We start from the raw sequence: 25,626 nt of genomic DNA, 5'->3' as shown, positions 1-25,626 counted from the left end.
AATCCCTCCCTATCTTTTGTTTTAGATGTTCATTAAAGAACTTACAAGTGTATTCATGTTGTTTCTTACACAGCAGTTGTTCCTTTTGATAGATTGTGACTGTTGTGAACAATAGCGGCACACATTTTACTTGTGTCCTGACACGAGAATAAAAGATCCTTGTACAAGAGGAATATGAGACAAGTTTTAATCACAAAGGATTTGTGTTTGACAACGCTGCATTTGAAGGATTGTTTCTGTATTCATTGTATTCAACAACTTTACTTGGATATAAAATCTAATGTCATAACTAGAAATGAAGCAAGAAATTAGTTTCTAATTTCATATTGTAAGGTACAAATTTCCTATTAAGAGTATGCTTTCAAAAGTAGTGACTTGTTGTGGAATGAAATAGCTAGCAGCAAATTGTCAACTTGCTGATGATATAGGTAAATTAAACCAATGGTGTATATAGAATTGAAATACCCCAAGAAGTGTATTCTTTACAAAATTTAGTGTGCTAACTCAATCTTTGGGCTGTACTTAGGTTTATTCTTGGGTTTACACCACACATGTCAACCAGAAATGTTGATAAGTGCTAGAACATCCCAAGAATGGGAGATCAAAAACATTTGATGATTTAAAAAAATTGTTTATGTGGGCATTGTAATTTTTGTTGTCTTCAACTTAATTGGAAAAAGAAATGATGGAAGTGTGCAGGGAAACTTCAAATATCCAAGGCATATTCTTGGAAAATGTTGAAATTTTGCTATGAAAATAATATATGCAGGTCAATTTTATATAGTTTTTATATTTTTGCAGTTTTTAAAATGCTTAACTGTAAGGAAACATGAAATTATATTTAGAATTTAATCATTTCCCAAAATTTAACCTCTGTGATATTTGCATCTAAATGCAGTGCATCAGTTGAGCATAATGCTTTTCAGCAAGTATCAGATCACAATCAGGGATCTTTTACAGAAGATAGATGCTGCAGTTTTCTCTCACATTTCAAGGATGTATGAGTTAGGGTTAGTAAATTTTTGGCATGCTATATTGGCAGCAGAAGCATGGCAATGCTTGCAGGCTGCTCCCAGAACAATCCTTGGATTGTGTTGGTCATTAACATAAACGATGCATTTCACTGTATATTTTGATGTACATGTAACAAATAAAGTTAGAGCTAATCTTTATAAGTTTCATTAAAGGCCACACTATCTTTTTCATAGTTTATACACTGTGGCCGCAGGTTCACATACATTAATGAGTAGACGATTGGACTCCAACCTTTCATGATATTAACAGGATTGCTATTGAAGTTGCTGATCGCACCAATTCTGTCTATGACATACTACATGCAATAGCTGGTTAAATCTGCCCAATATTAAAGGCAGAATACAGTATTTGGGCTTTATTTCTGGATACTTGTCCGGACCAAAACTTCATATCTGAACTCATATAGAAACACATAGAAAATACTTACTTATATTATCAAACATGACATTGAGGGAACCCAAGTGAATAATGAAGAATTAGGCAGCTTGTGGTAGACACTGCCCCTTGCTAATTGAGACTGAGAGAACCTTGAAGGCTAGTCTACATTGCATATTTTAAAAATTCTTTTGAGCTTAGAATCAGTACTAAAATGTATTGCAAAAGTTTTTGGCAGTATCTGACATGGCCTCGCCTTTGACAAATGACATAGCTGTGAGAAGAAAGACATGGTTTCACTAGATGGTAATTACAGAAGACAGAGTAGAGTTAGTTGCCAGAGCTGTCGGGAGTGGGGGGGTGGGGGGGGGCTAGGAGTCGGAGAACAAGAAAAATATTTTGTTTTAATGTGGACATTTATAAGAACTGTAAAGACAAGGGTATGAAAATAAACTATTTTACTTGATCCTTTTGTTGGCTAGAAGAAGGAAAATCAAGAACAAGGAAAAATGGCATTTTGGTCACAAAAGTTGCATTGTTTGGTGACTGACTTGTGTACTTAAGTAGCCAAAACATAATGTGAATGGAAAAATCATGAAGTGGTCAGCTGACAGTAACAGTATAGGAAGAAATGAAATGCTGTAAGCCAAATGTAGTATTTAAAGATGCTACATGACCTCTTGGGTATTTCCAATATTTTCTGATTTTATGCATTTTTCTGCACTGCTCACTTTCTCTAATCTATGCCCTCTGAACTTGTGGCACTATGATGGCTAAGATCTAACCACTTTCACATCAACTTTCACGTTCAATTGATCATTTTCCAACATTCCCAGGAGTATCAAATTGATGCCATTTGCAAGTGCATCTTGCTTCTCTGTTCAGCATTCCTTGGAAACCATTAACTTGCTGACATTTTTGCTGTAAGTATCCACTATTGTTCCCATTGGATTTTCATGTGTAAGCACGTGTATCTAACTTCCCTGTGTCTTTTGGTCCTAAGCATTTTTTACAGTTGTAATAGTAATACACATGTATTTCTTCCACATTGATGTACAGTTGTCCCTTGGTATCCGCGGGGGATTGGTTCCAGGAGCCCTTGTGGATACCAAAATCCACGGATGCTCAAGTCCCTTATATAAAATGATGTAGTATTTGCATATAACCTATGCACTTCCTCCCGTATACTTTAAATCATCTCTAGGTTACTTATAATATCTAATACAATGTAAATGCTATGTAAATAGTTGTTATACTGTATTGTTTAGGGAATAATGACAAGAGAAAAAGTCTGTACGTGTTCAGTACAGACGCAAGCATAGTTGCTCTTCTGGGAGCGCTGATGCTGCCTCGGCATGAGCTGATGCCGATTCTCCCATGATCCTTAAGTTCCTGAGGCTGTAGCACTTTACATAGCTAGCCAGCCATCCCTCACTAGCCTTAAACTCCTTCCTCTCGCTCACAACACAAGTAGCAAATGAACGAGATGCGAAGCGAACAGTGTTCAAACAATGAGTATTGGTGAGAGACTGAGGATCTGTGAAATTGCGGGAAGCTACAGCAGGGTATACCTACGCATCTCTTCATTTGCGTGGATTCAGCGTAGTGCTCGGTGCGCGGCAAATTCAAGTTTTGCTTGTTGGAGCTTCCTGGAATTTTTTTCGAATATTTTCAATCCGCGGTTGGCCATATAGAATGTTGCCATTTAGAAGGTTGTCTTTCAGACCTCAGTATGAATCTGAGATTGTGGTTAATTCTTTTTACCACTCCCACTCTATTTAATTGTCTTTAGTTTTCCATGCACTCTATGCAAAGAATAATAACTGATTTTTCAATGAGACTCTTTACAGCTTTTCAGCAACTTTGGGTAAAATCTCTGCAATTTACGGCATTAACGGAAGTTAGAGAAATCAGACTGGGAGACTGCTTCACTGAACATCTATAGAGAAAGCAAGATCTCCCAGTGGCCACAAATTTTAATTCCATGTCCAATTCCCATTCTGATATGTCTATTCTTCACCTCTATTGTCAAGGTGAAGCCACACTCAGGTTGGAGGAACAACACCTATCTCCAACCTGATGGCATGAACATTGATTTGTCTAACTTTTGTTAATGCCCCTCCTCCCCTTCTTACCCCATCCCTTATTTATTTATCTATTTCCCCCCCCTTTTTCTCTCTCTGTCCCTCTCACAATCACTTCTTGCCTGTTCTCCATCTTCCTCTGGTGTTCCCTTCCCCCTTTCTTTCTCCCTAGGCCTCCTGTCCCATGATCCTCCTCCTCCAGCTCTTTGTCCCTTTTGCCAATCAACTTTCGAGCTCTTAGCTTCATCCCCCCCCTTCCTGTCTTCTCCTATCATTTCAGATCTCTTCCTCCCCCTCCCACTTTCAAATCTCTCGTTATCTCTTCTTTCAGTTAGTCCTGATGAAGGGTCTCGGCCTGAAACGTCGACTACTTCTTCCTATAGATGCTGCCTGGCCTGCTGCATTCCACCAGCATTTTGTGTGTGTTGCTTGAATTTCCAGCATCTGCAGATTTTCTTGTGTTTGTGAATTTGCCAAGCTATCTGCTTCTTTAAGTGTCACATTACCAAACTCTTTTGAAATGTGTTCTCATCTTTTTTTGTCATTTAACCTCCTGAGTTCTCCACCTTGTCACATTCCTTACCAGTTTTGTTCTTTCGTCTTCTTCACTTTCCACTGAATCTCAAAGCATATTTTTGATGGAAGTCATCAAAGTTAAATGTTCCAAAAGCTCAGTACAGTAAATCTATATAAAGATAACGGGGTAGGCAGAAAGGTAACATTAAGCTTTTTAAGTAGTTCCTGTATAAAGAGGAGTAGTTAATATATTATCTAGACTACACTTTGGACGAACTTTTGTGAGCATGGTTGTTGAGGTTGCAACAATGTGTTTGAAGTGTCGTGCTGAGGTTTTGTTTCGAGAGACTTTGACAAGAAGGCTGAGAAGATTGTTATTGTGTCTGTGCATAACTACATATAAAATGAAAGCACACACGTGGGAGATGGCTTTAGTTGGTGTTTTTACATTGCAGTGAGAGAGAGAGAGAGAACAATCTACATGTATAGACAACAGTGCATGCCCAGACAACAGATCGATATGTAGTGTGGGGTGGGGGTGGGGGGGGGGCTCATTGCTCTAAAAGAAATAGATCTGTATAAGTAGATTTATATATTACACTTCCTCCCCCTTTAGATTAATGCAACATAAAGCTGTAAATATACAAAACATTCAATTTTCTTTCCATAAACCCATATTCCAAATAAACAATAGCAGTCTATAACTAACTTCACAGTTCTAAAGGTTTAGTATTTTGGGTGGCGCTCTCTTTCTTTCAGGATAGCGCCTCTGGACTTGTGGAGTGGCATCAGGTTTAGCAGGTGTGTTGTCAATGATAACATTTTTGTCACATCTCTTGTTGAGTGGCAATGGGTTTGGTATGTGTCTTGTCTAAGACAACGTTTTTGGTTTCTTGTGTCACGTTGCTGTCAGTGACATGATCATCACTTGGAGGTAAGTCCGGTGACTCTAATGTGTCCGTGTTGTTGGGGCAATCGACTCAGGTGTGTTCTTCGGTTGAGCATCCAGTATCAGGTCCACATGATGTCTCCATGTCTGATCTCCAATATCCACTGGTGTATGTTAGTGGTCCAGTTCTTGTAGCTCTCCTATTGGATGTCCACTTGTCTTTTTGGTAATCACGTGCAATGACTTCCTGTCCAATCTTGGAGCTCCTTGCTGCTTCACATGGCTGTACTGTTTATGAACTGCTTATTCTGTACTTTTCTCCAGAGGCCTGGTTTCAGGAGGTTTATGTGAGATCTCAGATTCCTGCTCATAATTTTCAATACAGGTGGCCCCCGCTTTTCGAAAGTTCGATTTACAACAACTTGCTGTTACGAAAGGCTTACATTAGTACCTGCTTTCGCTAACCAAAGAGGATTTTCGCTTTTATGAGAAAAAGATGCCCGTTTTATATGTGTGTTTACCCCAAGAAAGACTACAATGACCGTGAAACCTTGTGCAGGCAGTTGTTTGCATGTGCGTACGTATACGTGCATGTGCCGATTTTTTTTTTCTCTAAATCGATTTTAGTTTACTGCCTTCCCGAGTTTGATAAGAAAAACTACAATATGTGTACCTGCAATATTTCTACTTTATATAGGGTGTAAATTTATTATATCATTCCTGCTTTTACTATATGTTAGTGTTATTTTAGGTTTTATGTGTTATTTGCTTTGATTTGGTAGGTTATTTTTTTGGGTCTGGGAATGCTCAAAAAATTTTCCCATATAAATTAATGGTAATTGCTTCCTCGCTTTACGACATTTCAGATTACAAACAGTTTCATAGGAACGCTCTACCTTCGGATTGCGGGGGAAACCTGTACACAAAAAGGAAGTTAGCCACTTTGTGCTGTGGAGAAATGTCCTCTTTGCCTGTTGCTTTAATGGGCTTCCTGAAGGTTGGGATAAACCTCTCAGCTAACCCATTCGTTGCTGGGTGGTGAGGAGCTGACTTGAAATGTCTGATGCCCTTTTTCTTCATGGACATTTGAAATTCTTCTGACGTGTATTATGGTCCATTGTCATTCTGGTAAGCCATTCCTGGCAAAGATGGTCCTCAGGGCAGAGACAGCCTTTGCTGAGGTGGTTGTCATCATTGGTATAGCCTCTGGCCACTTCGAATGAGCATCCACAGCAATCAGGACATGGAGTTCATGAATGGGCCAGCAAAGTCAATATATACTCTTTCTCATGGTGACGACGGCTACTTCCACGAGTGTAACGCTGCCTGTGGAGGTGCATTTAGAACTTTTTGGCATCCCAAACAGCTTTTGGCCAAGTCTTCGATCTGTTTATCTATTTCCTTCTCAGACACTTTCTTATTAGTATTAAGCAGCTGTGCTAGTGCCTGTTTAGTACTACCGTTTGGACTGCCATTGCCTGTGGATCTCACACTGTGAGCTTTGATTGAATGCCAGTCTAGTTGGATTTTTCTCAACCATTCACGTCTGAAAAATGCTGGACCTCCACTTTTCAATACATAAAGCTCTAGCTGTTGTGTTTGGCCTCCATTTGTCACCTTCACTTTCAATTTGCCTTTGGGGGACACTTTTTCGCCTGTGTTGGTCTTTAGCATCACTGAGTTGTTTCTAATGGTATCTTAGAAAACTGTCTGTTGTAGTCGGTGTCTGGAATCATGGACAAAGCTGACCCTGTATCCAACTCCATTTTTAGTTTTACAGCAGACACGTCTATTGTGATCCATATTATATTGTGATCTGCTTCCGTAATACTGTGCAATTCTAGGCATGACAGTTCATCTTTGTCAGACTCTATGTTGTCTGATTCTGTTTTACATTTAGTAGCTTTATGCACTTGCTTAGTTTTTTGCTTAATATTTGAGATTTTTCACTCAATTGTGCTTTTTGTCTGCCTTGCACACTCTCTCTATGTGACCTTGTCTGTGATACTTTCTGCAGACTTTTTCTTTGAACCAACAGTCATTTGCATCATGGGAGGATTTGCCACATCGATAATTTTTTTGCTTTTTGCACCATTCAGGGACATTTTGTGCATTTCGTATTCTAACCTTTTCCATAGTTCTGCTGTGTCCTTTGCCATAGTCTCTAATGGTACTGCAGTGGTCAATACCTGTTCTAAGGTTAGCTCTCTTTTTGATAATAGTCTCTTTTGATTGTTTTAGCTATGCTTGCACATACAAGCCTGTCCCTTAATGCATCAGAAAGTCCATCTCTGAAGTCGCAGTACCAGGAAAGTTTGCACAGTTCTGCAATGTATTCAGAAAGTCTTTCATCTTTTGACTGGTTCCTTTTGTAAAACCTAGATCTCTCAGCTATTATCAGCTCAAGTGATTTTGTAAAATTGTAACAATTTTGTCAAATGTCTTGCTTGCTGGCTTTTCAGGAGTTACTAGGTTGCTTAAGAAACTGCACTTTCTTGGGCCCATTAAGCTAAGAAATGTAGGGGCTTTCTTTTGCTTCTCCACGTTGTTTGTGTTATAATACAGTTAACCCTCTTGATATACGACTTCCAGCCTTCATTAACACTATCAAATTCATCAACTTTCCTGACTGAAGCCATTGCGACATTATTTTCACTTTAAATTCATTGAGTCTTTCACTGCTACTCTGCACTGTACTTGTGTTTATTATCATCTATGACGGCCACCTTGTGCTGTTTCATCCCGTAACTGTCAGTGCAATTGGTTCTGACATTCAGGTTTGTACTCGTCGCCAATTTGTTGTGTCTGTGCACAACTGTATTTATATTAAATGAAAGCATGTTGGTGAGAGATAGCTTTAACTGGTGTATTCACATTGCAGCGAGAGAGAGAGAGCACAATGTGCATACGTAGACAACAGCCATTGTGCAGACAACAGATCAATGTGTAGTGCTAAGTGGAGGATCATTGCTCTAAAAGAAATAACTCCATAATTACAGTTGTATTTTACTATTCTTTGTAGTCTTGGTAGCTTAAAGACGTAGAGCATTTGTATGCTTCTCCTGCAGGATGTGGGAGAACTAGGAAACTTCCAATGTACCTAAGTACTACCTATGGAAAATGTATCTAGCTGCAATTCCTGATTAATTGTAGTGAGTGGATGGAGTTGCAGTCTGATGCGTACATGGTTCTGAAAGCATCACAGACAGAAGCTTTTTGAGATGGTTACACCTCATGTACAGGTATTTGGTTGACTACCAGGAAAGATAGAAGGGGTAGGCAGAAAGTGCAGGATTCCACTCTGCTCATTCCCCTCAGTAACAAGTTTCTTATTTTCGTAAGTGTTGTGGGTAGGTGCTGGAGGATTGGGGAGGGATGATCTCTCAGAGGAAAGCAGTTTAGTTTTCTGTTCCGAGCAACACACACAAAATACTGGAGGAACACAGCAGGCCAGGCAGCATCTAGAGAAAGAGTACAGTCGAAGTTTCAGGCTGAAACCCTTCAGTAGAACCTGCATTGTACTCTCCTAGTAAGTCCTTCCACAATCCTCACTGAACCAAAGCTGATACCCTGGCTTGATTATAGTGAGTGAAGGATTTTGTGGAAACATGAGGTCACAGAGCTGGCTCCTGTCAGAAATTCCAGCTGTGAGCTGTCAAAGCTTTTCTGAATTTACCCTACTGGGCCCCATGGTAGTGCAGAGGGTGTTTTTTGTGTCAAGACAGGACTTTATCTCCATTTTGGTTAGACTGCACTTATAGAATATTGTGCACATTTCTGGTCATCACTTTATAGGAATGATGTGTAAGGACAAAAAGAGAGAGCGAGAGAGAGACTTGATTTTACCAATAACGGAAGACTTCTTGTAAAAAGAAGATTGGATGGGCTGAATTTAATCTCACTGGAATGTAGGAGGCTGAGAGTTGGCTTTATCAAGGTTTGTAAAATAGATGGTCAATTTATCCTAGATCAGTAGAGTGTAAAACTAGAAGGCACAGATTTAAAATGAGAAGGGAGATCCAAGCGTTAGGTTTTCAAACCAGGCATGATGAGTATCTGGAAACTGTTGCCAGAGGAGGTGGTGGAGGCAGATACAATTCTTGTTGAATGTTATAAAGGCATTTAGAGTGATACTTGGATCAGAAAAGCATATAAGGTTAAAGGCTTAATGCAGGCAAATAAGATAAGCATAGCCAGTATCAGGGTTGATATGGATGAAAAGAGCTGAAAGGGCTTGGTTCTATGAAACACTTATGTGCAGATTCAATGAGGACAACTATATAAAGTTGAACCGAGATGAGAGCAATTTACTATGTCTGAATCCATTTCCAAGATCAATGGTAGGTAGCTTATGTTTTTAATGATACTGTTTTTACGTTGGGGTGTCCATCAAGTGGTAATCAGCAGTATCTTTTCCTATGCTTCATTGGGTGTTATTGGACTTCATGGATGAGAGTTCCTTTGGCCACTCTTCCTCAAAGTAAAACTGTGCCTCTATTTCTAGGTCATGATGCAAGAGACCTGGATGCTGCTTGAAATCAATGATTCTACGAGTATGGTCTTCATCAGGCAGCTGTTTGATGGATTAATTTTTGGTACCAATCCCTAGATATTTCTGAGGAATTTGTAAGGTGATCCAGGTTGAATGAGACTTCATCACATCCTAATCTACTCCTTTGATTAATACTAGGTGCCCTACCTAGTTTTATTATTATTGTTATTGTATTTTCTATCAACTGTTTTGAAGCAGTGAGGCTAATTCAGAAATTGTTCTCAAAATTTCATGTAATGAATTGTAAATGCCACTCATGGCTCAACACATTCTAAAGTGCATTTTATTATTTATCTCAGATTATCTCAAATAACTACTTTTAAAAAGTATTTTTCCATTTATTATGACAGATTTGCTACAGTCTAAATGGCAAGTGAATGTTTCCCAAAATTTTGAGTGCCATTTATTCTGACTCATTTTGAATTCTGCATGAAAAGGCAAAACCATTCGAGAAAACAGTGGGCAGTGACAGGTGCACAAACTGACAATCAAAGAAGTATTGCATTATGTCTGCTGAAAATAATAGCATTTTCTCTTAAAATCATTTTAAAAGGGGAAATATAGTTTATGATGAAGGGTCTTGGCCCGAAACATCGACTGTACTCTTTTCCATAAATACTGCCTGACCTGCTAGGTTCTTCCAGCATTTTGTGTGTGTTGCTTGGATTTCCAGCATCTGCAAATTTTCTCTTGTTTGTTATTTTAATTTTAATAATTTTGAGTTGCATGTTGTACTTGAAATTCAGTCATTGTATTTGTGACATTCGGTGTCATTTATTTACAAGGTGAAAGAAATGTTATTTTAATTTGCACTTCTCTCCTGAACCGAGATGACCAAGTAAAATTTACTTTTAACAATAAGGTGTCATAATTTCATTTAACTTAATGCATTTAAAACTGTATAAAGTGGATTCCAGATAATTGGGACACATCAGAACCAGTACATCTGATTAGCTAACATCAGAAACAGTCGGGAAATTTATTAACTTAGCAGCAATTCAATGCAATTACAGTTAGCTGAAGTTTCGTGGAAATAGTTTAAAAAAAGACGAGCTACTGTTGAACTGAGTAAAAAATTACATATTTAAATGAAGTGCAGAACAAATTAGAGCACTACCAATATTACTACAGTAGACTGTGAAATTAAGAGTCTATCTTATACAAGGGTCCATTTAAGAATCTGATAACAGTGGGATAGAAGCTATCATTGAGCCTGATTGTACGTGCTTTCAGGCTTTTGTATCTTCTGCCCAATCGGAGAGAGAATGTCTGAGGTAGATATGCTCGTTGATTATGCTGGCTGCTTTATTCAGGCAGTGAGAAGTATAGACAGAGCCCGTAGAGGGGCAGCTGGTTCCTGTGAAATGCTGAGCTATGTCCACAGCTCACTGCAATTTCTTGTGGTCATGTGCATACAGTTGCTATACCAAATTGTTATGCATCTAGACAGAATGCTTACTATGGTGCATTGATAAAGATTGGTAAGGGTCAACAGGGACATGTCAAATTTCTTTAGCTTCCTGAGAAGGTAGAGGCATTGGTGAGCTTTGTTGGCTATGGCATCAATGTGGTTAGACCAGGATAGCTATCAATAATGTCCATGACTAGGAGCTTTGAAGCTCTCAAACTCAACACCATTGATGTAGATAGGAGCATTTGCACCACCCCAACCCTCCCTCTCCCCGCCCTTTCTGAAATAAATGACCATCTCTTTTTGATGTTGAAGGGAAAAATAATAAATTAATATATTTCTTTCAGATTTGTTTTAATGTGTCTAAATAATTATTTAGTTTATCATAGTTTATTTATTTTAAATTGGACATTAGACTTTAGAAAAATGTAAACAGAGATTCATGGCTTTGACAGGAGTACAGCTGGCTGCAGAACTTTACCCTCTTTTAAAGGCTTAGTCAGAACCTCAGCAGTGTATCTGCTCTGAGCTTTCTAGATATCTTCCAATTGTGCATTGGAACACCTCCAAGGAGAAGAGCTTTACTTTTGTTTTCAGTTACAGGAAGTGAATAATTGTTGAACTCTGGTTTTATGTAATGAATCTGTCTGCACTTTCTAAAATCTCTTGAAATCATAAATTATGCTCAAAAGTTGGTACATCACACGACTCATCGGTGTAGCTAGTATTTTGTAAAAGTGAGTTTGCCTTGCTTATTTGATGAATTTGTTTGAATTCTTTAAGGCCTTAAGGGTTCACAAGAGTAATGTAAATAATGTTTGGTGCATGGACTTCAGAAAGGTATTTAATGAAGTACTACATATTAATCTTGGGAATAATCACATAATGTTAAAAAGGCAATGGCTCAGTGGTTATGAAATTGCCTGAGGATCAGAGACCAGAAGGTGTTTTTGAAAAGATGTTCTTGTTTTCCCCAGACTGAATCCTTGGGCAGCTGGAAAGAGTAATTTTATGGTATTGATAAAGCTGATCACACCTTTATCTTTCCTCCTCAGCTTTTATCATAAAATAACTTTTCTACTATCACTTTCTTTGGTGAAAAATTGGTATATTTAGTGAGGATAGTTAATAAATATTCAATACGCTGACATGCTCTCAGTCTCCATAGAAGATTGAGTTTTTGATTCCTAAAGTTAAAATGCAATATAATTTCCTGGAAATTGTAGGCCGGTGAGCCTTGCATCACTGGGGAAAGTGGTAGATAGCTATGAGGAGCAACATTTAAAAGACCTAAAGGCAGACACATGAACAGGTAGGGTATGGTAGGATATAGGCATATGGGGTTAGGGAAATTACTCAACAAAATTCTGAGGGATAGGATGTATTTGCATATAGGCTTGTTCAGGACAGTCAATGGGTGTTTTCCAGTAGAGGCCACGTCAAAATCTGATTGAGATTTTTGAGGAGGTGACAAAGATAATAGATGACGGAAAGGCAGTGGATGTTGTACACATAAAGTTTAATCAAGTATTTGACAAGGTCCCACATGCTAGGCTGATCCTGAACATTATGGGACATAAGATACATGGAAACTTGGTAGATTGGATTCAAAATTGGATGGGACATGGAAGACAGAAAAATGTTGTGGAGCTGTGTAATTCTAACTGGAGGACCGTGACCTGTGGTGTTCAATAAGGATAAATTCTGCAACCTTCCTTTATGATGTATATAAATATAAGAACATAAGAAATAGGAGCCATCTGGCCTGTCCAGCCTGCTCTGCTATTCAATAAGATTATGGCTAATCTGGCCACTGTGCCATCTCCACCTACCTCCCTTTTCCCCATAACCCTTAATTCCCCTACTTTGCAAAAATCTATCCAATCTTGTTTTAAATGTATTTACTGAGGTAGCCTCCACTGCTTCATTGGGCAGAGAATTCCACAGATTCACCACTCTCAGAAAGAAGCAGTTTTTCCTCATCTACTCCCCTGAATCTTGGGGCTATGTCCCCTAGTTCTAGTCTCACCCACCAGTGGAAACAACTTTCCCACCTCTATCTTATCTATCCCTCTCATAATTTTATATGTTTCTATAAAATCTCCTCTCAGTTTTCTGAATTCTAGCAAGTACAGTCCCAGGTGACTCAATTGTTGCTCATAACTTAACCCTCTCATCTCTGGAATTAACCTGCTGAACCTCCTCTGCTCTGCCTCCAAAGCCAGAATGTCCTTCCTCAAGTTGGGAGACCAGAACTGCACACAGTACTCCAGGTGCAGCCTCACCAGTACCCTGTACAGTTGCAGCAAAACCTCCCTGCTCTTAAATTCAATCCCTCTAGCAATGAAAGCCAACGTTCTTGATAGCCTGCTGCATCTGCAAACCAACCTTTTGTGATTCATGCACAAAATTCCCTCTGCACAGCAGCATGCTGCAACATTTTACCATTTGAATAATAATCTGCTCTTCCATTTTTCCTTCCAAAGTGGATGACCTCACATTTACCAACATTGTACTCCATCTGCCAGACCCTTGCCCACTCAATTAACCTATCTATATCTCTCTGCAGACTCTGTATCTTCTGTACAATTTGCTTTTCCACTCAATTTAGTATCATCAGCAAACTTAGATACAGTGCATTCGGTCCCCTCTTCCAGATTATTAATGTATATTGTGAACAGATGCGGGCCCAGCACCAACCCTCAGGCACACCGCTCACCACTGATTGCCAAGCACAGTTATACCCATGTATCCAACTCTCTGCTTTCTATTAGTTAACCATGCTAATACATCACCCCCAACTCTATGCATCCTTAGCTTAAGGATGATGGATAAGATAAGGATGCATAGAGATTTTATGAAGCACCTTATTGAATGCCTTCTGAAATCCAAGTAAATAATGTCAATCTGTTCCCCTCTATCCACTGCGCTCATTATATCCTCAAAGAGGATTATTTGAGGATATAACAAAAATATTGGTGGAGTTATTGGGAACTTTTCAGACAATACAAACTTTGATGGAATTGTGGTTAGTGACAGAGGTTGCCAGGGGCTTGAGTGGGACATAGGCCAGTTGGGCATCATGGTGGCATAGTGGTTAGCTTGATGCTATTACAGCACAGGGTGTTAGAGTTTGGAGTTCAATTCCCGTGCTGTCTGTAAGATATTTGTACGTCCTTCCCACAAGCGTAGTGGTTTCCTGTGGATGCTCTGGTTTTCTCCACTTTCCAAAGATGTACTAGTTACTTGGTTATTGTAAATTGTCTGTGGGCTGTTCTGTGCTGTACCTAAATAAAATAAATAAATATGGACAGAGAAAGTTTAATTTTGGTAAGTTTGAGATGTTACAGTTTGGGAAGCTAAAAGCAAGAAGAAAACATACAGTAAATGGCAGGATCTTTATGAGCACTGGTGTATGGGGCAGCCAATAAGTAGCAACACAAGTACGTAGGGTGGCACAGAAGGTGCATGGCATACTTGCCTTCATTGGTCAAGATATTCAGCATAATTGTCAGAAAGTCATTCTGCAGCTATATACAACTGGTTAAGACATATTTGGCATTTTGGGTACAGCTCTGGACTCCACTTTACAAGAGAGGTGAAGAGGTTCTTGAGTGAGTATAGATTACTCTGTAATCCAAGAAATTAGATGGATTATTGAGTATTAGATATAAGGAGAGGTTGGACAAATTTGCATAATTTTCTCCAGTGTCGTAAGCTAAAGGTGAACCTGATAGAAGAGTGATAAAAATTATAAGGACCTTAGATGGGGTAGATGTTATCTTTTTCCCAGGATGGAAAAGTGAAATACTAGAACACATAGCTTTAAAGTGTGAGGTGGAAAGTTTAAAGGAGATTTATCAGCTGAGTTTTTTTTTACACAGAATGGTGTGTGTTTGGAATGCACTGTTAGGAAAATTGGTAGAAGCAGATACAATAGCAACATTTAGGAAGCATTTAGACAGGCACGTAAGAAGGTGGAGAATGGTTGGATATGGGCAGGAGGGATTAGTTTGAATTGGTGTTTTAGTGGGCACAGGCATAGTGGGCCAAATGGCCTATTCATGTGCTGTACTGTTCTATGTTCCAACCTTAATAAGCTCTAAGTAGCTTTAGAAGTACCAGGAATTCAAAACCATTTTAAATAGAAAGAATTTCAACTCCTCTAGGCCTTCTGAAGAATGTGCTTTGAAAATTCATACTCTAGAATTTTGCCTAATCCAGTCCTTGTTTTAAGTATTATTGGCTGAGTTTTCCTCAAAGAATAGCCGAACAAAATGCTTCCCGATTTAGATATTTAATTCGATGTAAAATTTGCAGAACAGAAGTTTTCATTTCTGGAGTTCTGAATTTTATAATTTTCAAGTGGTGACTTCACTGAAATAAACCATTTTAAAAACCACACTTTATAGTTTCTTGCCAAATGTTTTACAGGAAAGATACACAGATCTATTCATCACTAATTCCATATGAAATGTTTTATTATACTAGACAAGTTTAAAAAAAATCTTAGCAGACAGCTGAGAGCTTAAACAGCCCCTAACAGATGATTTGGGGTGTGTTGTTGATTACTTGCTGTCTTCTGGTAAGTAATATTCAGGGGCCCAACCAATCTTATCCAGTGCCGAACTCGGCTGTCAAATCACATAGGGTTGTTTAGACTTTTACCTTACTTGGTAATTGTGAGCATCATACGTCTTAGTTATTCTTTTTCTTTCAACAATCAACAAAGTATTTATCAGGCAAACACAGCAATGTTGCAAAGTACAGTGGCAAACAAAATCTTGGAAAAATATTAACAACGTTCTCTTGAGGCTTCAGATCATGCACATTTTCCTTAAATAAGTTGAGATGGAAATTGTTAAATGCCTGTGAGTCATTTACTGCCTGCTGGCAGCACCAGGAAATAATTTTCTTGCTTTTGAAAGCTGCCTTTTACTCTGCTGCAACTGTAAAACTCCATGATCTGAAGAAATAAAATGACCAAATTGGCAATTCCAAAAACATGTGGAATCTAATGTGGAAATACTGTATCTCTGTGCGGACGATCAGGTATGACATGCTTTAAGTTTATTTATTTATTGGGGCAGAATTGTATGTATATTATATTAAATAATTTGAAGACTTTCAGAAGTTTTTTTTCTCTCAAAATAAGTTGGTAGTCTAAAACATCAGATGGAAATCTAAAATGTAAGGCATTATACATAGTGTAAGCAGTGATATTTGAAGATTAATTATTTCAGTTTTGACTGAAAAGTTTTTAAGAGGATGCAGATACACTGTTGGTACCAGATTTTACTAGTAAATGATAGTGGCTCCAAGTAGGACAGTAGATATTTTTAAGTTTAAATGCCAAAGAATTCAAAACTTTTATAGTCAAAGACAGAAGTTCTGAACTTCTTAAGATTGCCCAGCATTTACACAACTGAGTCAATTCTTGAATCCTCCAAAACCCAGTGCAAAATCAACAGCTCCATTGATTTCAATAGGGATTGAAGGATATCGAGGTTAAAAACATCTAGTTTTACTCTTTTGATTTTGTTAAACACTTTTAATTACCTGTGTTTTAATTGTTACCCAGTTTTATTTTAACTTTAAAGAATGATTGAGACTATAAACAATGGAATAAATCTTATTGAATTCTATAGAGATTTATGTATTTTAAAACCTCAGAGCTTAAAAACTCGCATAGGCGAGGACATACTTCATGCTGTGTAAACTTTCAAGGCTACAAAAAAAGAGTACGTTCAGAGTGCTCAACATTTTAATTTTTTTTCCATTTCCCAGTGTCTGTATAGTTAGTTGATTTTCACAAACTTAAAATCCAAAATCTTCATCCAAGTCAGGCAATTTTAACATCAAAACAGTCTTGTGCATACAGATTAGATAAGGCTTTGCATGGGTGGAGTTGCTGCTCAATTTGCAAATTGTGGGCCCATTTTAGGAGGATCTATTCCGGTTGTTAAAAACTTCTGGCTTGCTATTTGCTGATTTCTAGTTTGAACTAAATTCGCTAATCTCAATTTAAGCATCCCTCGGCCCAATATTATTCTCTTCTGTCAGCTGGTCAGATCAGAATAAAAATCTGCAAAATAAAGATCCTGTAATCCAGGGATAGGTTCTGCTTTGATGCTCTTGACAATTTAATAAAATTGTTCTAAGATCTTTTCTCAAATCTGAAGCATGAAAAATGATGTTGCCCTCAACTGTGGGCAACATCGTTGTTCATGTTTCACATTTGACAAAACATGGCACCTGGTGTCTAAAAAGCTACACTCGTTCATATTCAAACAACTCCTAGAAAAAAAAGGGATTTAACAAATGCTGTGGTGAAGTTCAGATTTTTTTATGTCTTGTCACTCTTGCTAAAATAATAGCAGTTGTAATGTCAGAATGGTCCTTTGTCATTGGGGTAGCATTTGATCTCCTTAGTTATTCAAAAGGCATGACACAAATTTTGTTCAGGGTATGTGATATGAAAAATATATATCCATTTGGAATACGGGCATCTGATTCGAATTTTTTAACATAATTTATATGAAAGTATAGATTAATCTGAATTTGTCACCAGGAGGATTTTATTAAGGGTAGAAACTGCATTGTCATATTACTCCTTGATCCTTGATAGTTGTTTTATGCAAGTATCAGTTTTGAATGCAATTTACGGTTAAAAAATGTGCAGGGTATATTTATATGAGTAATGGCGAAATCCAGTTCAGGACTGGAATCTGGGAGGAATCACAGTAAATCCCTCTTGGTTAAATGTTTAATCTTGAGTATTTTGATGAAAACTTAGTCAAATCATTTTACTTAGCATTTCTAGTGGACGCAAACCTCTGCTATTTTTCTTCATTTTCTTGATTTAATCATTAATTTTCAATGATGAAACCTGCTGCATTTTAATATTGGTGAAGGCATCTGGGCCAGTTATACTCTTTTGAAGCTAAAGTTGTTAATTAATATCAATTTGCCTATCAGAATATATTTATGTTGATAGTAGTGTGTCCTGCTTTTCAATTTGCATTACATGCTACCCTACTGCTTTTAATAGAGTCAATTCATATTGAAAAGAATGCAATGATCTCAGCAACCTTTTGTTACTGCACTGCAATTTTTGCTCTGTTTTGTGATGATCAATGGATCTACTAAACTTTGTTTGTTGAAAGTTGATGTGATTCCAACATTAATCCAGATTTTGTTGGTGGCAGAATAATAGCAACTGGCTGCATTAAGAAACTGTAAACAGAGTGGTTCATGTAGTTTGTATTTATATTCTCCTGAGACTGGTTACTGTCTGGTATTGTAACCAACCTCCTGGGTCTGGAAATAATGAGGCGATTAAGCAAGCTGAACATTGAAGAATTCACACTGGCAGCAAACCAGGAACTGACATGACTTTTAACCAATATTTTAATCATTTTCTAAGAGGCAAAATAATGACTAGACATGCACTGTAAGTTTTTCTTATTACTTCAATTGAGGAAATAGCCTACCTTGTGCTCTAAATATGTTTCTTTGGGCCAGAGAGATTGTGGAACAGTCATCAAGGTTTAGGACTCTGTACAATTAAAACATGGCCTAACAACATTGTATTTGCTTACTGGCAAGGTTTGCATTTATCATTTATCCCTGCAGGTCATTTTAGTGTTAATTCAAAAGCTGATAGGCCTAGAATCTCAAAAGCAACGTAGCTGTACGTCTACACCACGAAGGAGGGAGGACAGTTATGAAAGATAGCAAAATATATCTTTTTAGGTAAGGGTTTAGTTCCTGTAATTTTGCGGGAGCAGTAACGTAAGTTCAGATCAGGGCTGAAATGGCTAACACGAGAGGGCATAGTTTTAAGGTGCTTGGAAGCAGGTATAGAGGAGATGTTAGGGGTAAGTTTTTTACGCAGAGAGTGGTGAGTGCGTGGAACGGGCTGCCGGCAACAGTGGTGGAGGCAGATATGATAGGGTCTTTTAAGAGACTCCTGGATAGGTACATGGAGCTTAGAAAAGCAGAGGGCTATGGGTAACCCGAGGTAATTTCTAAAGTAAGTACATGTTTGACACAACATTGTGGGCTGAAGGGCCTGTATTGCACTGTAGGATTTCTACGTTTCTAAATCAGGATGGTGTACTATTCCCACATGTCCGCTGCTCCTTACTTCTTCATGGCTGGGGTTTTGATTTGGGTACGTGCTAAATAGGCGAAAATCTACAGTGTGTTTTGAAAATGACACACACCACAGCTGTTCTACAGTGGTGACAGAAGAAATAGATGTAGAGACTTACGGATGGTGCCTGTCAAGTCCATTGCTTTGTCCTGGATTCTAAAGAGCTCCTTGAATGTTGTTTGTAAGCAGACAAAGCTGCTATTGCCAGAAGTGTTAACGTATTGTTAATTATTTGTAATTAAGAAAATGAACATGTACCTCAATTTGCTGTTGTTTCATGGCCTAATGATATCCAATGTGGACACTTCTGCCCTAATCGCATTTGGAAATATGGTTAATTTACTACAATTACTGAAAAAATTTGTGTTTGAATTCATGAACAGTCATAGGACATATTCTGTTCATGAATTAGCCGATATACCATGCTGTGGTGTAAGTAGCTGACAGTCAACTTTTATTCAGCAGTTGTGTACAACTGAGTGAGAAGTAGACTGGTCACAAGGAGGCATTGCTGCTGTTATGTTTGTCAAAATTTATGAAGTTTGAGGTGATGAGTCATGGTACTCTGCCTAAAAGAAAAGATGGGATGTCATTGGTTCCAGCTTTGAAATTTCAACATTTCACATATTTCTAATGATTGGAATTAAAAAATGCTTTTTTTTTTGGATGGAAGAAGTGCCTGTATGAAGTGCAGCTTGCAGTTGAATGGACTTAAATTTGAAACAAATGTGATGATGTCTTCCTGAAAGAATGTCTCAAATGTGCAAAATATATACTCCTAGCAGCAGAGCTGCTCATTTTATTTGTGTGTGTAGTATTAATTTGGGGCCAGCAAATTGAACGCAGTTTGGAATGAGTCCATCACTTTGACTTTTAGTTGGCTGAATTATACATATGAAGTATGTATAATTGATTATACATATGAAGTAATGATGAAACGGGCCTTCTGGCTCTGCTATTGTGTTCTTGTCTTTTTCATTTGATTGCATTGTTTTGTTATTCTGCTTTATAGTACACTTCCAGTTTGTCATTTATTATATATCTTCAAAGAATACCTGTGTATTTTGGTGCTCAAAGATTGTAGAAAATAACAAAGTTGACAAATTCCATTTACTATGTTGCTGCACATCTGATACTTAGAATATATAATCCAAAACTTGGAGTCTGGCTAAACTGTAGGAGACGTTATTAGCTCATAATTGTGGATGTGGCCAAATGATAATGCGTGTAAAGGCAGAAAACTTAAACTGGGCAGGTTTGTAGAACATATTTTACACATAATCTGATCATATCTGGCTCTTGAATCAATGGGGATAACTTTAGTCAACTTCACTTGCCCATCACTAAAATGTCCCACAACCAATGGACTCACTTTCAACGTCTCTTCATCTCATGTTCTTGATACTTATTGTTTATTTATTTATTATTATGTTTTTACTTTTTATACGTGCAGTTTGTTGTCTTTTGCATACTGGTTGAAAGCTCAGTTGGTGTAATCTTTCATTGATTCTATTATTATTCTATTATCAATTTATTGAGTATGCCTACAAGAAAATATATCTCAGGGTTGTATATGTTGACATATATGTACTTTGATAATAAATTTACTTTGAACTTTATATTGAGACTCAGTTTCATGTATTTCTTCTTAAAAACTGCTTCAAAAATATTAAAATGTATATTTTTCTCTGTACTTTCTATTTTGATTATAAATTCTGGATCTTCAAGTTTTTAATCTTTTTGAACTTATCTGTGTTTGCACCCTACTTCTCCTGAAATGGGGAAATTTCCTGTAAATTATTATGATTTGATAACTTATCTGTAGATGATTGGCATAAATCACGCATTCAATGCTATTCTCTCTGGACTGGTTTTTGAGCTGATCTTTTCTTTGAATTTAGTTTAATCAGTCCAGTATCTGATATTTCTGGCACTGTACTACTTTAAATTATTGACACGGTATAGCCCTAATTCCAAATGCAGATTTTCAATAGGATTCTAAATAAAAAAGATAGTCGTAGAGTCATAGAACACTACAATACAGGAATAGGTCCTTTGGCCCATCTAATCCATGCTGAAATATCAATCTGCCTAGCCTCATTGACCTGCACCCGGACCATAGCCTCCATACCACTTCCATTCATCTACCTATCCACATTACTTTTGAATGTTGTAAAAGAGCTGCTGGCAGCTCTTTCTATACTTTCATCACCCTTTGAGTGAAGGTGTTCCCCCTCATGTTACCCTTAAACATTTTACCTTTCACCTTTAACCTATGACTCTAGTTTTACCCAACTTCTGTGGAAAAAGCCTGCTTACATTTACCCTATCTTTACCCCTCATAATTTACCCCACTATCAAATCTCCCCTCATTCTCCCATGCTCCAGGGAATAAATTCCTAACTTATTCAACCTTTCCTTATAACTCAGGTCCTCAAGTGCTGGCAACATACAGTACTTATAAACTTTATCTGCACACTTTCAATCTGATTCATTTCTTTCCTGTAGGTAGGTGACCTGAACTGCACACAATACTCCAAATTAGTTTTTACTAATTCCATTTTCCATTTGATCCAGATCCTGCTGCAAGCTTTGATAACCTTCCTCGCTGTCCACCACACCTCCAATCTTGGTGTCATCCACATATTTGCTCATCCAGTTTACTACATTATTATCCGTTTAACAACAGATCTAGCACCATCTCTGTGACATACTGCTAGTTACAGGCTTCCAGTCAGAGAGGCAACCATTGCTACCACTCTACTCCCATGAAGCTAATGTCTAATCCAATTTATGACCTTATCCTGAATGCTAAGCGACTAAATCCTCTTGACCAACCTCCTAAATAGGACCATCACTGCCTTGCCGCCTTCAACTTTCCTGGTAACTTCCTCAAACAACTCTATGAGATTGGTTAGACATGACCTAACACACACAAAGCCATGTACACTATCCCTAAACAGTCTCTGTCTTATAATACTTACATATTTGTTCCCTTAGAAACTTTCTCACTACTGATTTCAGCCTCGCTGGCCTATGATTTCCCAGTTTATCCTTTGAGTCTTTCTTAAACAACGGAATAACATTAGTTATCCTTCAATCCTCTGGCACCTCACCTGTGCCTAAGGATGATAAAGATATCTTTGCTAGGACACTTGCATTTTTCGCACTTGCCTTCCACAAAGTCTGAGGGAACACATTGTCAGACCTTGAAGATTTATCCATGCTAATTTACCTCAAGATAGCAAACACCTCCTCGTCTATAATTTGTATACTGTCTATGACCTCCCTTCTGTTTTGCCTCACTTCGGTAGACTCTGAGTACATCTCCTGAGTACATACAGATGCAAAATATCCATTTAAGATCTCAGCCAACTCTTTCAGCTCAATGCATAGATGACCTCTCTGATCTTCAAGACAACCAGTTCTGATCCTTTTGGTCTTAATTTATCTGTGGAAGCCCTTGGGATACTCCATAACCTTGCCTGCTAGAGGAAACTCGTGTCTTCTTTTAGCCCTCCTGATTCCCTTCTTAAGTGTTCTCTTGCATTTCTTATACCCCTCAAGTACATCATTTGTTCTTCCTGTTGTGCACCTCCTTCTTAACCAGGGCCTCAATATCTCTTGAAAACCAAGTGTCTTTAAACCTGTTATCCTTTTATTATATAGGAACATGCATACTCTGTACTCTCAAAATTTCACCTTTGAAGGCCTCCTAATTACCAAGTGCCACCTTTGCTAGAATATATGTTCCAGATCGTTTCTGATGCCATCAAAATTGGCCTGTCTCCAATTAGGATCTCAACCTGAGGACCTGACGCATCCTTGTCGATAATTATCTTGAAAGTAATGGCATTATGATCACTAGATGCATAGTGTTCCGCCACACAAGCTGTCACCTGCCCTGTGTCATTCTCTAATAGGAGATCCAGTATATCTCCCTCTCTAGTTGGGATCTTGATGTACTGGTTAAAGAAACTTTCTTGAACACATTTGACAAGCTCTATCCCATCTAATCCTTCAGTAATGCAGGAATCCCAGTCAATATGGGGAAAGTTAAAATCACCTGTTATCACAAGCTTATATTTCTTGTAACAGTCTACCATCTCTCTACAAATTTGCTCCTCTAAATCCTGCAGATTATAATATTATAATGATTATAATAGTCCATAATATAATCCCAATAATGTAGTCATCCCTTTCTTATTCATTAGTTCAACCTTTATAGCCTCAGAATACGAGCTCTGCAGCTTGTCCTGTCTGAGCAATGCCATGACATTTTACCTGGTTGGTAATGCTACCCCTCCCCCTTTAATCCCTCCTGTTCTATCAGGTCTAAAACAATGGAACCCCAAAACATTGAGCAGCCAGTCCCATTGCAGGTTGCAATGCGAATAAATCCTAGACAGCTCATATTAAATAATGCAGAGCATTCATCAGCAAAGTTTGTTGGCCCCAAACATACCCAAATATCTGTCGCAGCCAAAATGCTTCAAACTATTCATTAGCTGTATTCATTTCTGTTTATAAAACACTGCTGCATTTGCTAGGAAAATGGTCGTTACCACTTAAATCATTCAGCTGAAACAGTGTAGGGCCAAAGTGCAAGGCTCCATGTAATTGCAAGCACTTTTTCTATGGATTCTTAAACAAAGTTTGCCAAATCCAGCTGTTTCCTGAAGACTAGTGTTAAGCTGACATCATTTCTACAAATGTGATTGTCATAGAAATGAAAAACAGAGAGTCATAGTCATATGGCACAGAAACAAGCACTTTGGCTCACCACACCCATGTTGAGATTTTGACCATCTACATTAATCCCGTATGATTCCATTAGGAATTTTTTTTTCAAAATAGCTCTTGAGTGTAACATCTAGTCTGGCAATGCATTCTAGATATCAGCCTCTTCTACTATGAAAAACATGCCCCTCAAATCCCCATTATAACACCCTCTCTTTCACCTTAGATTTATGCCTTATTGATTTTGATACCATACACTAACATGGGAAAAAGATTTTGACCACCTCCCTTATCTATGCATCAAAATTTTATATGCTTCTTTCAGGCCACTCCACAGCCTCCTTTATTACTGGGAATAAAACCTGAGTCTATCCAATCTCTCCCCATAACTGAGGTTTTTCAATCCAGCTAACATCCTGGTGAATCTCCTCTGTTCTCTTTTCAGCGTATCCTTACTATTGTGCTGCAACCAGAATCACACACAATTGCACACAGAGTTTGGTTTTGCTAGTGTTTTGTAAAACTACAACATAATATCCAATTCTTTTATTCCATGCCCTGACACATGAAGGCAAGAATGCCATATGCTGTGTTCACCACCCTGTTCATCTGTAACCATTTTCAGGAATAATGAACTTGAACCCCAAGCTTCTTCTGTTTATCAACCTTTCTTTACACCCTACCATTTACATGTAGACATCCTACCCTATTTGAATTCTCGAACTGTACCACATTGCACTTGTTGGAATTCCATTTGCTAATGTTCTACCAAATCTTCCACCTGCTGTAACCTTAGACAACCTTCCTTGTTACCCACGTCACAACCAACTTTCCTGTCATCCACAAAGTCAATCATAACCATACATCCTACATTCACAACCAAGTTCAAAGTAATTTTTATTATCAAAGTACATAAATGTAACCATATACGACCCTGAGATTCATTTTCCTATGGACATACTCAGCAAATATACAGAATACTAACTGTAAAAGGATCAATGAAAGATCAACCAGAGTGCAGAAGACAACAAAGTGCAAATGCAAATATAAATAAACAGCAATAAATAATGAGAACATTAGATAATGAGATAAAGAGTCTTTAAAGTGGGATAATTAGTTGTGGAAACATCTCAATGGATGGGCAAGAGAGTGCTGTTATCCCCTTTTGTTCAAGAGCCTCATGGTTGTGGGGTAGTAACTGTTCTTGAACCTGGTTGTACCTTCTACCTGATGGCAGCAGTGAGAAAAGAACATGGCCTGGGTGGTGAGGATCTTTGATGATGGATTCCTCTTTTCTATGACTGTATTTCGTGTAGATGTACCAAATGATTGGGAGGGCTTTACCGGTGATGTACTGGGCTGAATCCTATATACTGATTCATCACCAACTTTAATTTGGCTTATGACAGTGATGTATCAATGATCTGATAAGGATTAAGATGTAGCTTTCATCTGGATGTGAAATTAATCTGGACAGTGTTTATAGATAATGGATTTGTAATAGAGCTGGAAGAGAAAAACATTATGAAACCTGTAAGGTTTTCTTTGTTGTACTGTATTTCATTATACCCTTCAATGAATTAATAAATACAATCAAAAGTATGTGTTTTCTTAAATTTTCATTCTTAATATTTATAATATGCATATTACTAAAAATATTTAAAGTGCCATGCACTTTTCAGGCAGTGTTCCTGCTCAGAGGAATGGTTGGTCTGCGCAACTAGAAAAAAATTAGAAGGAACATTGTAAGTAGCAGTTCCGTGGGTAAAAATGCCTTGTTAATGATGTGGTTAGAGGAGAATGGTCAGACTGTAACATGACTTGTATAGCCACACGTAACAACAGTGGTGTGCAGAAGAGCATCAC

General features: G+C 37.9%; 1 protein-coding gene across 5 annotated transcripts in view; it reads left to right on the top strand.

Annotated features, from left to right (window-relative positions):
• Positions 1–25,626, top strand: part of iqsec1b (IQ motif and Sec7 domain ArfGEF 1b) — a 455,019-nt gene that overhangs the window by 289,736 nt on the left and 139,657 nt on the right. The window contains exon 1 of one of the 5 annotated variants that reach the window (XM_073072149.1): positions 15,622–15,914. The exons of the other annotated variants lie outside the window; for them this stretch is intronic. Coding sequence (XP_072928250.1) covers positions 15,868–15,914 — 47 coding nt within the window. The 5' untranslated portion in view covers positions 15,622–15,867. Of the gene's footprint in view, positions 1–15,621; positions 15,915–25,626 lie in introns of those variants that run through there. 5 annotated transcript variants of the gene reach the window in all.

This window comes from Hemitrygon akajei, chromosome 19, assembly GCF_048418815.1.
Source record: "Hemitrygon akajei chromosome 19, sHemAka1.3, whole genome shotgun sequence".
Classification (NCBI taxonomy): Eukaryota; Metazoa; Chordata; class Chondrichthyes; order Myliobatiformes; family Dasyatidae; genus Hemitrygon; species Hemitrygon akajei.
The sequence above is the reverse complement of the archived record's forward strand: the minus strand, read 5'-3'. Positions and strand labels throughout refer to the sequence as shown.